Raw genomic sequence first — 16,457 nt, 5'->3', positions numbered from 1 at the left:
GGGCATGAAAGGCAGCGGAGAAAGAGTGCGATTCAAACACTAACCCCACTGGATGTATAGACCCTGTTATGTAATGATGGCTTTTCAAACCAATTTACTGGTAAGGGAGCCATCACACAGAGAGAGAGAGAGAGAGTAACCACGGCCTATAATTTAAAACATAACACAGTCGCCCCACATAGGGCATTTGCGTCATCGATAGCCGAAATAAGCCAGTGGGTCTGATCAAGAGACATTTCTGAGGAGGAGAATGTATATATAAAAAAAAAACAAGGCTAAAGAAGAATCAGAAGGTGTTCGCTGGCAGTATGGAATGGGATGGAAAATGCATTGTTTGCAGTGTAACAGTCGATGCTGAAAAGGCCTCTCGGTCATTTTTCCAAGGCATGGCAAACAGCCGGGAGGGGAGAGAGAGAGAGAGAGAGAGAGAGAGAGAGGGTGTGTGGTGATGCATGTCCTACCTACCCTGACCTGAGGCCCGCTGCTGTTCCCACTCCTCACTGCAGATGAGCTGTCTGACAGAGGAACACTGCCCTGGGCCCCACAGCCCACCTTCATCCAACTACGCTCTGACCTTGGCAGCTATGAAAGAGAGAGAGAGAAGATGAAGAGAAAATGGAAGAGGGGTAATGAGAATCGCAGAGAATTATGCCACAAATAAATGTCGACCGCTGATTTTTACAGCGTGGTTTTTTGTTTTTTTTTTCTTTACCGTACAGTCTCCCATGCATGGGAAGAGTTGATCCGTCTTAAAGTATGAAAGTTAGAAAAGGTTCTGAAAAAAAACTCTGGTCTACTTGTTTATAATCTAATAAATCACTGATTCACACAATTGTCTGGGTTAATTTTTTTTCACTTACATTCCCTTTGAGTTGTATCATTAATGTTCTTCTACTATCCTCTTTTTCTGTAATTGTTGTCTAAGTTTAATTTGAAAGGCAGTAACTCAATTGAACTAATATAAGGTCAGGTATTAGGTTTGCAGAAGGAGCAGAAACAAGAGTGGGGAGTTTGCATATGAAATAGAAAAACGACTTAAAAAGAACACAAATACATGCTAATTCAGTCATGAAATTAAGTAATGATTCTAGTCGTATTCCTTCTTAGGAATCATAATATAATCTGAATGATTATGATTATTCTGTTCTGCAGACCTTAAAATTTTAAATCCACGCCTGCAAATCCCTCTTCCATTTGCACAGCACCGAAGGGGGGGTGGGGGGGCATGGGGGGGGGGGGGGTGCTGAGGCAGGGGTGGAGGCGCGAGGAAGTGAATAAAAAAAATAAAAATCCTTCTTAAATATTTAGTCAATGGGATGAATACAGCAGAAATGCAACCCCACTCTCATTACAAGCAGATAGAAACCTGGTGTAATGTCAAGACGTACCTGTTTATGGGTTGACTTGGTTTCCTCTGGAGAGTTACGCCCTTTTCTGACATTCTTCTGTTTCATCCACTGTGAAGCAGGACCTCTTTCATCCCTATCACTCTTTCTTATCGGGGGACAGTTAATTTTAGGATTAATATAGAGGCTGCCTCCCTCTTTTAAAGGATTTGTACCCGAGCAAGAGGCTCTTATCTTAGTCATTACAGGGGAAATATTGGATTCAAGCATTTTAGTATCTGCAAAACATTCAACAGTGTCTATCGAGGTTTCACATGGTAAAGGATTAAGATAAGGAGGCTCATTACGACACTCTGGCTGGCTCCTGGCTATACTTCCTGGAGAAATACCATGTGCTTTTTGGTATTCATTGCAGGCCAGTGGAAGTATTTGGTTCTGGGGACAGGAGGAGTCTGTTCTTTTGGTGCTGCATCTCCCTGGTCTTTTGCTGAAGGTCATACTATAACAGAGAGGAGGGCCAAGATACACTTCTTCAGTGCAAGCTTCGAAGAGGGGCTCCTCGTCGCGGATGTCAGGGGTGCTGGATAGCAAAGGGGTGCTGCTTTTGTCTTCTACGCATGTGGTGACCTCCCCGCAGTCGCTGTCATGAGAGGAGAGGGACAGGTAGTTGTAGAAGTCGCCCTTGCGTAAGTGGATGGGTCGGTGTGAGTGCTCCAGCACTTTTTCTCGGATCTGTGCTGTCGGCGTTGGGCTGGAGGACTCCTGAACCTTGTCTGTCTGACCCTCTTTGGTTTTCAACGCCACCGACGCCATGTCAATGATCTCCATCACGAAGCTGTGGACGTCTTCGTTCTTCTCCTCCTCAGAGGGGAAGGCGGGGTGGGTACAGCAGTCTGGGGAACCCTCTCCTTGGTGCTCTTGGACATCATTCAAAAAGGACACTAGCTGCTCCTGCCCGTGGCTCCCGTGTGAGGCTCCAAGTATGCCGTGGAGTGAGCCTGAGCACTCCTCCATAGGGGACAAAGACGGAGATGCTCGACGAGAGCTGTGACAGGGCAGCTCACCTTTCAACTGGCTTTCCAGAGAGGACTCTTTGGACTGTGAGGACAGCAGTTCGCCTGAGGCAGACGAGGTGACAGCCACCATACCCCTTGCATCTCCTTTGACCTGATTACCTGACGCATAACAGTCTTTGAACGACTCACCCGTCTTGGTGAAGAGACTCCCTTCCTCCCTCAACAGCTCGTCGTCTTCGTCTTTTCCTTTGATAGGCGCGTTATCCACGTTTCCGTTTTCCATGTCGTCCACGAAACGACTAATGTAACTCCTGGTGGCATCTCTGCGGTTGCTGTCCATGTCCTGTTGCTTGAGACTTTCATTCTTTGTATTGCTGTTTGACTCCAAGAGCTTCAGCACGGACCGGCTCAGAAACTGACGATCGTTGGTAGATTCCATGGGAGACAGAATATCTCGGGACAGTGTGCCACACTGAAGCTCATCACCCAGGTCTGCTTCATTTTTCTCTCTGCCTTGAGACCTGGGTTTGATCCATCTCTGAAACTCACTCTTCATGTAATCCAACCCCAGGGCAAAGGAACCCTCAATATACTCTTCCTCTGATGTGATGCTGGAGTCTTCATCATCCTTAATGCCTAGTTCCTCTTCAGTCAGGGTTAGAGTGGAGCTGGAGAGCAGATCGGCGTCATCCTCGTCATCAGTACAGGCTGAATTGCATGATACGTTGACGACCATGCTGACGTTGGCGTCTGCCTCTTCCGTCATCTGCTGGCCATGACAGTGCTTACGAAAGGAGGCGTTAGAGTCTCGGGCAGAGCGATTTTTCTGCGCAGCCATGTCCTCTGAGCCAGCCGAGAAGTCGTCAGTGCTGCTGAGCTCCGTAAGGGAGGCTGCTGAACTCTCGTTGACAGATGATGTGGCACCAGCAGACAGTGGGCTTCGTCCTGGAAGCCGCAAAGAGCTGCTCTGGAGGGTGACGTCAGAGATGCTGCGCGTCATCTTCAGGGAAAGAGGCGTCTGGATGTTCTCTAGCCGTTTGAGCAGCTCCAGCGTCCTCCTGCTCAGCTCCCCCGTGGACTCTGTGGCCAAACCGAGATCTCGAAGACTGCCTTGACTGCCTGCGTCGTCTGAGTTCTTACACGGGGCCAGCCAGCTCTCTAGAGATGTGCTGCGGTGAAGAGTCTCTTTGCTTGATGGAAATAAATCTCCGGCTGTACAGAGGGAGTCTAGGGAAGACCCTTGAGACAAGTGAGTGAGCTCCTTCCGGATTTTTCCTTCTGTGCCCAGCTTCTCTTCGTCTGGCGCTGCACTGTCACGCCCTTCATCTTCAGAGTCAGGGCCAAGGCCACAACCATTGATAAGGATTTGCACAGACTCTTTCCTGTGTTTTCTTTTGTTTTCTCCACCCTCCTCTCTCTTTCGCCTCACCACACGACATCTTTGGTCTTTGCCTGAAACTATTGTCAAACTATTGCTGTCTTCACACTGTGCACACTTATTGGCACGCTCCAAGACTCTATCGATGTGTTCATCACACACTTGGTCTACACAGGGAGAGTCTGCCCGAGTAGGCGGAGTTAGGTTGACGGAAACCCTGGGCTCGTCACCCTGGTAGAGCAAACAGGTCTCTGAATTAGCCGTGGTCTCAGTGTCCCCCTCACTGACTATCCCGCTCTCACTTTCGGACCTCCTGGCCAACTCTGAGCCCAGTGACTGCTTCCCACTGACGAGACCCGCTAAGATATCAGGTAGAGACTCTATTGAGGAAAAAGAGGAGTCTTTGCTCAGGCTCTTCAAGAGAGGCAGCTTCCCTTTAGCTTTGGCAGAACTAAAGTTATGGGTGTCGTACTGAGGCTGATGGTACATCTCCACACTGTGCAGGTTGTACACTTGATAAACTTGGCAAGGGTTATTCAAGGGCAACCTGTGCTGTGTAGCATTGGGGCACATCTCCATCACATCTGAAGTGTCCGTTGGGGAATCTAAGTGCAATTTAGACTCGCAGTCTGGCTTGTCATCGCTTTCTTGTGACTCCACGTTGACAATGGTCATGTCCATCTCATCCCACTCCCAGGAGTCCTCAGCGGGCCCACGGAGGTCCATGAGTGAGGGTTCAATAAAGTTACCCTGGACCTAGAGATAAAAAAAAAAACAATAACGTCTAAAAGAAAGTGTCTGACTGTTTCTGGTTCAATCAGACTTTTGTCAGAGAGTTCCAATCTCAGCTCTTAGCTTGTCCTGAGGTTTAAGACAAATGTAACAAGATAAAAAATGTAAAATTATGCTTTAGGCCTTTTCAGTGTTTTATTTTTTTGTTTTTTTTATGGCTGTTTTAGAAAATGTGCTTACACACAGGCATTCTGTGTGGGACATGATTATACAAATTACTTGGCTTCTCATTAATGCCAGAAAGGTCTATTTATGTTATCCTTTTTATCTAATTAATCTAATAAACTGGCAAATGTAACACTTGCTTGGTATGTCATACATCTCCACATAATGAATTTTTATTAGATTTCTGTTTGTTCTCTTCTTGCTGATAAGGGAAATAGTAATGACTAAGCTGGGATCACTAATGCATGTTAAAACCTTCAGCTGTGAGAACAATCAATCAGTCTAATCAAATAAAAATCATTTCAGTACGCTGTCTCAGCTAACATAGTACAATTGCACCAAAATAATTGTCAAATCAGATTTTTGAATCATAACCTTCAGCTTTATCATTAATAAAAGAAAGTTTGTTGATGCATTCTCACCATAGGTTGTAAATGTAAGGACAGGCCATTTTGTTAAGCCTTGCCTGGTGCACTCGTTCTCACTAGAGAACTATATACATTGGAGTTACATGTTGCCTCTCCTCTTTGAGTTTAACTGGGTATTTATATTACTATCTATCTCACTGACCTTCATCCTTTGATTTACTGCCAGAAAAAAAAAGCTCACTCACTTAAATTGAAAAACTTCTGTTTGCGAAATGTTCAAACCATGTTGCTGCTTCCCATCTGAATTTTTCATCGGAGCGTTGGTCATTTTCTCAACCAAGTACAGTGTACTGTATTTATAAAAACAAATCTTCCGTTATTTTTCTTCCCTTTCGCAACACTTCCCAAAGTGAAATTGCTCTTCGGCCCGCAAGGTCACTCTCTGAGAGGACCGAGCAATTTGTCTTTTTCGTGTAACTGAGTACGTCTAAGTGAGTGGACGGCCCATGCTCCCTACGCTTTTATGTGTACTTCACACAGCCCTGCTGCTGTCACACAGGAATGCAGCCAATCTGCATAACAAAAGCCAAAGTCCAACGTGCATCTCGCTCCTACAGATTTAATGGACATCGCTGTGGTCCTCCGATTACATTAAGAGACTAGTTAACGGCACTATTTTAAGGACAGAAATGCTGTTTATTTTGCAGTAAACCTCATGTTTATACATTCCTCCTTTAAAAAAAAAAAAAAAAAAAAAGCGTTTGTTTGGGTTTGAAAGGCCATGAGCTCCAATCCAGTTATTTATTAATGAGCAATAGGAAGCGGGTCATTTTTTTCCTCCTTTTCTTTCTGCTTAAGCAAGGCTCCACCGAGGGGAAAAACTGCACTTGGTATCAAGTTATTTCATCTCTGTGGGGGTTACTTAACACATTAAGGCCAGTCAATTATTCTCTGGCAACACTTGCAATCGATTGAGTTCCAAGCTAAATAAGATGTGCAAGGGAGTCTCTCCAGCTACATTCCCTTTCATTCTATGTATCCAAGGATAATATGTAGTCACTTACCCTGCCTTATACATCACAGTTATTACTCCATTATAGTTACGCTGCACTATATTACCAGTATGATATTTCTGGCTGAAAAAAAAAAAAAAAAAAAAAAAACCCTCTGTGCCCGGACAGGTTATTTTGAGTAGAATAATGCATAAATAGAACCTCAAATGGCTAGTTTCAGGAGCAAAGTAACATTCATCTCAGAAAATCAATTGGCAAAACAACCCTGACTGTAATAGTGCATAATAGAATATGAGGATGGTCAGAATGTATGGAAAGCGCTTTGGTGGTGGTCTTAGTGTGGGCGCCTATTTCCAGTCCTGCAGTGAGTATTCTGCTGTACACATTCGTATCTCTAAAGGCATCAGAGTTGTAAAGAGCTGTGTTCTATAAGCGTGTCTTTGGATTTTTGTGAGCAGTGACACCAAGAGATTTCTTTCTTATTATTCTTCCCACTCTAACGTTGACCGATATTATGACTTCTTTAATACTCCTATCTGGGCTCAGGATGTAATAACTATATTCATGGGTTTAGGCACGTAGGAAATTCTGGAATCTGAAAAATGCTACAACGACACTCCCACGGTTTACTCCCTGTACAGGAACCCAGGGTATATTTGTAATACCAGAGTCAGGATGTTACGCTGTAAGCAAAACCAGAGCTTGCACAGTTTTAACTGAATTAGCTGAGCAGGCTTTAAGATGTACTGTCTTGCAGAATGTGCATATTGCTTTTTACTTTTTTTACGTTTTTGACTAGTAGAGGAAAAAAGCGAAATACAGCTAAAAAAGCTACAGAAGAAATGTCAAAAGGGGTGATTTCACATATTTATATGTTTATAAAAATCTGCAATGTATCTGAGTATATTTACTGGCATGTGGCAGTAATATTCTTAGAATGGCATTAGCAGCTTGTTAAAATGTGTGTATTTTTTCATGATATCTGTGTGACATTTGCACATGTTCATTCAGAGTGACTTTATCAGAAAGATGTAATGAGAGTACAGTACAAAGAAAGGATGTGTGTGTGTGTGACCTGGTCTTGGCCAAGGCTGCGTTTCAGACGGTTTTGCCACTGCAGGAGCTGCATAACGATGGCTTCCCAGCGACGCTCCAGGTTCACCTGCAGCAGCTGCAGTGTCTGACGCTCTGTCTCCGAACACATCTGCTCTGATTCCAGCAACCTCTGACACAGCCTCAGAACAGAGGCCATACCCTTACGCCTTCCCCGCACCTCGATACACAGAGCCTGCAGAGAAGAGAAGAGAAGAGAAGAGAAGAGAAGAGCAGGGAAGAGAAGAGAAGAGAAGAGAAGAGAAGAGAAGAGAAGAGAAGAGAAGAGAAGAGAAGAGCAGAGAAGAGAAGAGAAGAGAAGAGAAGAGAAGAGAAGCGAAGAGCAGAGAAGAGAAGAGAAGAGAAGAGAAGAGAAGAGAAGAGCAGGGAAGAGAAGAGAAGAGAAGAGAAGAGAAGAGAAGAGAAGAGCAGAGCAGAGAAGAGAAGAGAAGAGAAGAGAAGAGAAGAGAAGAGAAGAGAAGAGGAGAGAAGAGAAGAGAAGAGAAGAGAAGAGGATGAGTCATCATTTTCAAGTATCAGACCTTTTTTGACTGATGTGTATAACTGTCCTCATTATACCAAAATACATGACTAAATTTCTCTTATAATTTATTTGTAAGAACATTTCTTTATCTCTGGCTGTAAATATTGGCATTAAATAATGAAATTACATGACATTAAGTAAGGAGATTGTGTGGGAGGGTGACTCCTTCCTTTTCTACTCATTATGAAAACATCAAAGTTTGATTTTTAGTAATTCTACAATGAGCAAAATGGTACCATTTATTTAAATGGGCAGTCAAGACCTTATCTATTCTCAGAAAAAAAAGGCAGAAAATGAAAAGAAACAGGAAATAACTGCACACATTTAGAGTTTAATTTGTGCTCAGTATGCACAAAAGTTTATGGCATCATTTAATACATCGCTTTTTTTCTTTGTCCCTAAAGGACTAAGCAAACGACGGCAGGGACAGCATAGGCCAAGCAGAGACTGGTGTTTACAGAGGTCTCCACATCACTTTGTCCTGTCAGAAACATGTAAATCAAGACCCCTCCCACTATCACACCCTACACAAACACAGCAAAATGAAATATTTAAGGTGCAAAACCAGCTCCATGTTCTTGCACTAAAGCTTGACGTGAAGTATAGGGAAATTGCTGGAACCCGTGGGCAGGGGAGGGGGGGGATAAGGAATCTCGATGCAAAAAAAAAAAAAGAGAGAGAGAGAGAGAGAGAGAGAGAGAGAGAGAGAGAATTGCTCATGGACCCACACCTGTCCCAATGTCCCTTTCAAATATGCAGCAATGGGTTTTCTGAATAGACAAGAAACGATACTATGCGGCGGAAAGACAAAAAAAAGGGGGGGGGGGCGGGGGCAAAAAAATTATGTAAATCCTTCTTGTTCCACAAAGCATTACCTTACATTTCTATACATTTTTCAATAAATATTAAACACCATTACATTTGAATTGGATTCTTTTTTTCTCAGTAGTTTCCCTCTCTGTTTGAGCATATATTTACTCCCCACCTTCCTCCACTTTTAAACAGGTAATGAGATTGCAAAATGCAATGGTGGTTCACTAGAAAGGACATGTGGGGGCAGGGGGGGGGGGGGGGGTGGAGGGGGAGGTAATATCATTCGCTATAGAGTGATAAAGTTATCCTATTGGTCTGAAGCAAGGGCTAGAGTTGAAACAGAGGTCCAGTCTGTATGATTGAAAACACACACACACAGCCACACACACAGCCACACACACACGCACACACACGCACGCGCGCACACACACACACACACACATACACACACAGAGGAATGCACATAGGCAAACACAGTCAATATACCTGACAAAAGTTTGCATTTAAAAAGTCTCTCACGCACTTTTTAGAATGGTAAAGCTGTTTCCCATTTATCTTTCTGATATAAGCAGATGGATGAAATCATACATGGAGTAAAGACATGCCACAGTTCAGCAAGAGTACATCTATTTTTTTTCTTTTTTAGTTCTTCCTCAGATCTGTCATCTCTATGTTTCAGTCCTAAGAGGCATGTGAAGGAATATAGATGGCTATTTTTCAATCAATACAACTGGTCCACTCTGTTAGATTAAATGGCACAAAAGCGTGAGTCTATACCATTACACACTGGATGGCATATTGAGCTTTTATACTTCCAAACTCCCAGAAATCTGATGCTTCATTGTTTCTGCATTGCTGGGTTTCATAAACTGATTTCTCTTCCTCCCCCATTGAGTCATCCTTATTGAAAAAGGGGGCTAGTCTATGAGTTGCCAATATTTGCTAAAAAGCTTTTCCAAATACACGGAGGAACGGAGTGGCCTGCTTTTTTTTTTTTTTCTTTTCCCCTCCCCTGTATGCGAATCTACACAATGACTCCATTTCAGTCACTGGGCTGAGGCTCCATGGTTGAGAAGCTGGCGTCCAGCCAATCCACTTGGTTGCCCTAGCCAGATATCAAGAGACCAAAAGAAAAAAAAAAACTGAAGAAGGGAAACAAAAGAAAGAAAACAGAGAAAAAAAATGGAAAGAAGACCCCCCCACCCCCCCAAAAAAGAGCGATCTCTCACACTTGTCTGTTTCTTGTAAAGCCGTGGCACTGGAAATGTTCTCAGCGGGACCCATCGATCAGGTGTTTTTTAATAAAGGTATCAACGGATCAGCTGTCGAGTGGTGCGCGTCGGCGGTAACCCAATCTTCGGAATGTTGGAGATGACTATTTGGTCTCATTGCGTTCTTCTTCCGTGCTGTTATCTTCAGGCAAAATCCATCTTGTGTACAGTATTAAGCTACAGGTCTCTGGCTATCAGAAGTAGTAATCAGACCTGGGGCTGATAGTGCAGTAATGATGTGTCTGTATTACACCAGCCTCCCAAGACTCTTTCTTTAACGACTCTCTCTTTTTATCCTTTAAGAGGACCAAGGCCTTTACAGTCTTCCCAACTTTCACAAACCTTTTCTCTCTCTCACTCTCTCTTTCTCTTTATATCACTACATTTCTACATGCCTAGTACCTGCAACGGATCTTTCAACATGCTCTGTTAAAATTTACATTTCCGACCAAGCCGGGGCTCGGATTATCCGGAAACCAGTTCCGACATGCTCTTATGAGGAAGAAGCGCCTCACGCTTATTTTGTTCGGCATTAGTGCGTTCCGCTCTCCGCTGGGAAAACAGGATCGCTCTTCATTCACCTTTTCCCCCGCCGCCTCGATTTTAACATTTTCAATTAATGCGGACAAGATGGAGGAGCAGACCTGGGAATGCTTCCAGCGAGATTTGAGACGCAGGGATTTTACGCTGACAGTGACCCAGTGGATATTCAATCAATTACCATTAATTAGAAATCTCTGATTAATTCTATTTGTTGATTAAGTCAATTAAAACCACAAGCACTTGTTATCGCAAATGGGAGTAATGAATTCATGTTGCCAATTTGTTCCCACACATAAATTCCCTCAGCTTAGACTGCTTCAAGTTTCATCCAGGCATTCCATGGCATGCACTTTTCCACAAACCAACTCAATGCACCTGTATTTGCTCACAGCCTGAATACAGAATCTCTTTATACAGATATATAAATATGTACATATATGTGTCTAATTATGCATATCTATACTCTATGTGTGTGTGTGAGAGAGAGAGAGAGAGAGAAAGAGAGCGAGAGCGACAGAGAAAGAAAGAAGGGAAAACGTTGCACTACACTTAAAATGAGCGATTTTGTAATTACGAAGCAAACAAAAAGTGAATCAGCTGCTAAGTATGCAACTGTCACTTTAGAGAAAGTAAAGTACTCATTATCTGTTTCCAAAAATATCACTCAGGAATACAGCCAAGAAACAAAGGGAAATGTGTACGGCTAATTTGATGGAAGAGACTTAATCAGATCCTTTAAAAAGGAAAGCATAAAAACCCACCAAACAAATCAGAGAAGTCCAGATCTTTCCCCACAAAATGATCAGAGCTTAAAAAACGTTCTCAGGAAGTAATGACACTGTTTTTCATCCAAAACATCGCTCTCTTTGTTACTGGGGATTTAAAGGTGGGTTTCACTTCATTTTCTCTTTGGGGATTAAAACACACACACACACACACACACACACACACACACACACACACACACGCACACAGCTTGTCAGTGTTTTGAAGATGAAACTAATTCTTTATGAATAACGCCCAACCTCTTTAACATGATAAAGCAAAAACAAAATGACAGAAAAAGTGATAATAATACTATCAACGAGGACATTTTTCTCATTTAGCTGCGATGAACGAAAGGGGACTCAGCGGACGTATAATGAAAAAATAAAACTGTGTTGAGCCAGTCGATTCGGCTAGTAATGAGTGCGCCTTCTCCTGCGCGTCACCTGTCTGCTCCCTATTAAGCGCTGATGGGAAGCTAACCCCACATTTGGCACTTTTGCATGTGAGTGCTTGGACAGCCATAATGTGGTTAGCACTTGGCAAAGAACAAGAGTTCCTTATTCCTAATCATGGAAAAAGTATTGATATTATATCTGCGCTGTCACATTTTATTAGCTGGACGAAAGCCGGCGGGAAGAGGTGTCGGGGGTGGGGGGGGGGGGGGGGGGGGGGGTGGCGGGCGCGGCTCTGGAAGAACGGATGCATGCGGTCAGGGGAACGAGCGGAGGGGAGCAAAAAAAAAAAGAGAGACAGAGATTTGGACAAAGATTCACAGGATAGTGTGTACAACAAAACACAACCAAACGAAAAACAAAAACAATCTGATACGAGAAGCTCAACCTTCTGCATTTTTAACAGCTCCTGTCTTCACGTTTCCAGCGAGAGGAGATGTTGAGCACGTTCACAGAGGAGATATCTTTTGACACTTTGAGTGAGAACGCGACTGATGGCAGAACAGTTGCCACTCACAGATAAAAGTTAATGTTCAGAATTCTAAACTTAACATGACTGATATATACCATTAAAAGAAAGACATTTATCGATGGAAAACATGGAGTTGGCAGCAAACTCGTTTTAACCGTCCGTTCAAAGACAAAGACGGTTATGACACAGTAAAGTCTAATTTTATATTTACCCCCTCCAGGAGACCCAGAATTTTCTTATTCTGTTGGAGCTACTCAAAACGAATAAGATGACATTTTCATTTTGAAGGGTGACAAGTTTTATCAGTTATGATATATGGCTTATAAAAACAGAAGGAACGCTGACTCACTGTTCGGTGTTCTCATTCAATATTTCCATCACATCTCTAACAGGGTGACTTTTCTCTACATTTCAGTTGACTGTTACAGTCTTGACTCCTTGTTAAGTTACAGGTTGCAACTGACAACTCATGCTTCATTTAAAAAAAAAAAAGAAAAGAAAAGAAAAGAAAAAAAAGAAAATATTTTCTGGGGACATGTAAAACATGTTGATTTGGTTTGAACACTCAGTGAAGCGTGAAAAAAAAACCTACTTAAGAAAAGTAAAATTAAGGAAACAGTCATGTCGATAACCTAGGTAGAATAGGTTAAATCAAGTTATATATGTATATGTATTTGTGTGTATATATATGCACATGCCCAGTCACATTAAGGTGGTAATGTGGACAGTGCCAGTGTTTTGTGACAAATGGGATGTTTACTTAACCATTACAATGTATTCCACTCTGGCTCTAGTGCCCCGGCTGTATAACAGACAGTAATTACTACAGTAATATCATTACTGTGATAAAATAAAGGGTAATATTAAACATTCCCTGCAGGCATTTTCCATATTTCTATCCTGAGTGGCTTGCGGTACCAGGGAGAGTAAATAAAGCCCTCAGCAGCACTGGCTACTTTACTCCCCCAGAACTGTTCAGAACGACACAGAGAGGTCCGGAGTCTACTGGAGACTGTATCTCATCTTTCCCTGCCGAGGCCTTTCAACTCGACTGCAATCATTCCAAGCCCGATTATTAAGTCCAAACAGGTTCAAACAGGCCCGTCGTTAAATGCACCTTCTTTCCGTTTATCTAATGTTTTTTTTTTTTTCCTTTTCTTTTAGCACATTGCACCTGTGCTCCTATGAGTTAAATGTATGTATGCTTTGAATCTTTTGATCTTTTCTCTTTTTTTTTTTTAGGACTTTTTTGTTTGTGTGTTTACAAAATCAGTGGTTGCTTCTTTTTGCTGTAAGGCTTTTTATCAGAACGCTCCCATTCGTCTGGCGCTGTTTCTACCTTTCTCGTATCATTCACACGGTTTATATTCACTCACTTGTGTTTGTCACTCAGCGGGAGAAGCGTAATCAAGTCGACTACCTGTGTTTTGACATAGCTTGATTAATATCCCAAGCTGTTCCTCAGGATTTTAAGCCAAATAATTATTTCCTATAGATTTTCAGTCAGGACACTGAGATGAGACTCTGCGCTGTTTTATAATATCCCAACGTGACATTTCTCAAACTGAACCGTGACATTCGGAGGACAGGAGTTTCCTTTTTTTTAAAAAAAAAAAACTTCGATAGTTTTGCATTCTATTAGGTTATTAATATGAAAGCGTTGTTTTTACATTTTTTGCTTTTATTTATTTAGCCAACACCGCTATCCGTAGCAACTGACAAGCATGACATTGCGCGTCAGAGAAACCTCGGGATATCGAGTGCCGTGCCCAAGGGTGCACCAGTGAGTCGTCATACATGGGAATCAATCACACAACCCCTCTGGTTACAGGGACAGCACCCTAATCCCGACACAGTCACACAGACAGGCGTTTTAGATGCATCAACAGAGTCAGATGTGATTAGCTCTGTGTTGTGCCTTGAGCCATAATCAGTTCTACGGTAGCAGGGCTCCAGACAGATTGGGAGTCAGCGGAACTCTGCTGATACAGGGCCAAACCCTGACAGTAACAGCAGTACTGTATTGTAGTATGAGTTTTGACGCGCCTCTCCCCGGTTGCTCTCTTACCCTGAACTGCTGCAGGCGCTTGGCCCCGTGGGAGTCAACCTGATCCTGGGGGTGGCTGTGAGGGTCGTGTTCGGCGTCCGGCTGAAGGCTCAGGTTAAAGATGAAGAGTTCGGTGTCGCGCAACCAGCTTTTCAGCTCTTTAATGCGTCTCTCCAGCTGTCCCAGCATGCCGTTGGTGTTTGGGGAAAGGAGGGAACGGGGATTCTGGGAAGAAGCACGGTTGTCCAAGTGCTCTGCCAAAGTTTTCTGAAAAGGGGAGAGAAAGAGAATACATAAAAATCATATACAAAAACTCTGTCTCTGCTCTCTCTCTCTCTCTCTCTCTCTCTCTCTCTCTCTCTTTCTCTCTCTCTCCTCCTAATTCAACTCAAAATATATATTTCTGTTCCTGCCGTCTCATAATTTTCTTTCTCTCTCTTTCTTTCTTTCTTCTCTCTCTCTCCCTCTTTCTTTCTCTCTCTCTATCTCTCGGAACAGCATGCAGAGACACAAAACCTACAGTCATGTACACATTGATGCCTTAGGACTACAACTACAATATGAGAAGGCATAGACACACACACACACACACACACACACACACACGCAAACACACACACACACACACACACACAAATGCACGTGCACACACAAATACACACGCACACACACACACAAAACAGGAGGGGCAACACCAGCAGACATCTCTTGCCTACACACCCTGTTGAGCGTAATCTTGTGTGCAGCAGGTGAGGGGAAAAAGCTCAGACATTCTCAGTCTGTCTGGAGGAGACTCAGACTAGAAATTTTAAACGTGGAGACGTTCACAAATACAACCTATTGAGCAGTTCCTCAAGGAGATAATTATCCAACTCCAATTTACACGAGAAGACTAAAGAACCAAAATTGGCCTAGAGGACTTTAAATGTAGAAATACATGTATATTATTCTTAGACACAGTGCTTCATTTAAAATTGTGAGCTGGCATACGGAATATTTACATCTCACTTAGTTTTACAGGGGTTAAATTATCATTGCACAAAGAGATACTTTGGAGAAACATTCAAATGTTTGTTGATCAGCAAACAGTACTCCCACAATAAAGCACACACCAATGATTTTTGAAATGGGCTCCACTGAACAATTTTCTCCTCCCTGACAGAGAGCGAGAGAAAGAGAAAAGAATCATGCTGAGTTCACGTCAGTGTGTGTGTGTGTGTGTGTTTATGTGTATAGGTGTGCGTATGTGTGTGCCTGTATGAGTCTGTCTGTGTGTGTGTGTGTGTGTGTGTGTGAGAGAGAGAGAGACAGAGAGCAGAGATAGGGTACAGTTTGATCTCTGTACACTGAGAAGGCAATTGCAAACACAAAACAGTCCATTATCCAATTAATACACACACTGGCTGGTGTAATTGTCCTTCCTTTGTGTGGACTGTGTGTGTGGCATGTGTGTGTATGCGTGTGTGTGTGTGTGTGTGTGTGTGTGTGTGTGTGTGCGGGAGAGAGACAGAGAGACAGAGAGAGAGAGAGAGAGCACACTGGAATGGACACAGATGTGATTATGATTCAGCAATGAAATGGCTATCCAGACACGCGGCTTTAATTAAGCACTCTGTCATTTCCGCATGGGCCCTGTGCAAGCTCTCCACAATCCTGGCTTCATTAACACATCTGTGCCATGCTCATACAACACTGGTGTTAATGGCCGAAAGAATGGACGGGACGGAATTGTCTGGAATGTTTAGAATCACTGTGAAAATGGCTCTTTGGCTCACGTGAGGAGGCTTTTAAGGAGCCGCGCTGGATAAATGAATGATGGATTGGGGCGAATGTACATGTGTATTGTGGCAAAGTAATGAAACCTATGCTAAAAAGTGAGAGGATGTGTTAGAATGAGAGTACTGAAACACGATTTTCATCTGAAAAGCTCTTTAATTAGATGACAGCGTAAGCTGAGTGTCTCACTGTTGATAATACTGAGCTCTGTATCCGTCGTTTGCAGATTCAACCGCATCCTTCTGTGGATTATGTTGACTTGGCTGTGTCTTTTGCCACAGACTCTACACTCTTTTAGCAGTGACAGTCTGTGCTGAAAAAATCCCCTTCTCTAAGCTGTTCTCTCACCCTCTATCTATCTATCTATCTATCTGTCTATCTATCTATCTATCTATCTATCTATCTGTCTATCTGTCTATCTATCTATCTGTCTGTCTATCTATCTATCTATCTATCTATCTATCTATCTATCTGTCTATCTGTCTATCTATCTATCTATCTATCTATCTATCTATCTATCTATCTATCTGTCTATCTGTCTATCTATCTATCTATCTATCTGTCTATCTATCTATCTATCTATCTATCTATCTATCTATCA

At 42.9% G+C, this 16,457-nt stretch overlaps 1 protein-coding gene across 1 annotated transcript in view; it reads right to left on the bottom strand.

Moving 5' to 3' along the window:
* Positions 1–16,457, bottom strand: part of akap6 (A kinase (PRKA) anchor protein 6) — a 90,390-nt gene that overhangs the window by 932 nt on the left and 73,001 nt on the right. The window contains exons 10-13 of the mRNA XM_030787657.1: positions 14,102–14,347; positions 7,154–7,366; positions 1,389–4,496; positions 466–582 (exon numbers count right to left, since the gene is read on the bottom strand). Coding sequence (XP_030643517.1) covers positions 466–582; positions 1,389–4,496; positions 7,154–7,366; positions 14,102–14,347 — 3,684 coding nt within the window. The remainder of the gene's footprint in view (positions 1–465; positions 583–1,388; positions 4,497–7,153; positions 7,367–14,101; positions 14,348–16,457) is intronic.

The sequence above is a fragment of the Chanos chanos genome, chromosome 1, assembly GCF_902362185.1.
Source record: "Chanos chanos chromosome 1, fChaCha1.1, whole genome shotgun sequence".
NCBI classification, from domain to species: domain Eukaryota; kingdom Metazoa; phylum Chordata; class Actinopteri; order Gonorynchiformes; family Chanidae; genus Chanos; species Chanos chanos.
Note: the sequence above shows the minus strand (reverse complement) of the source record. Positions and strands in the feature narration are given on the sequence as shown.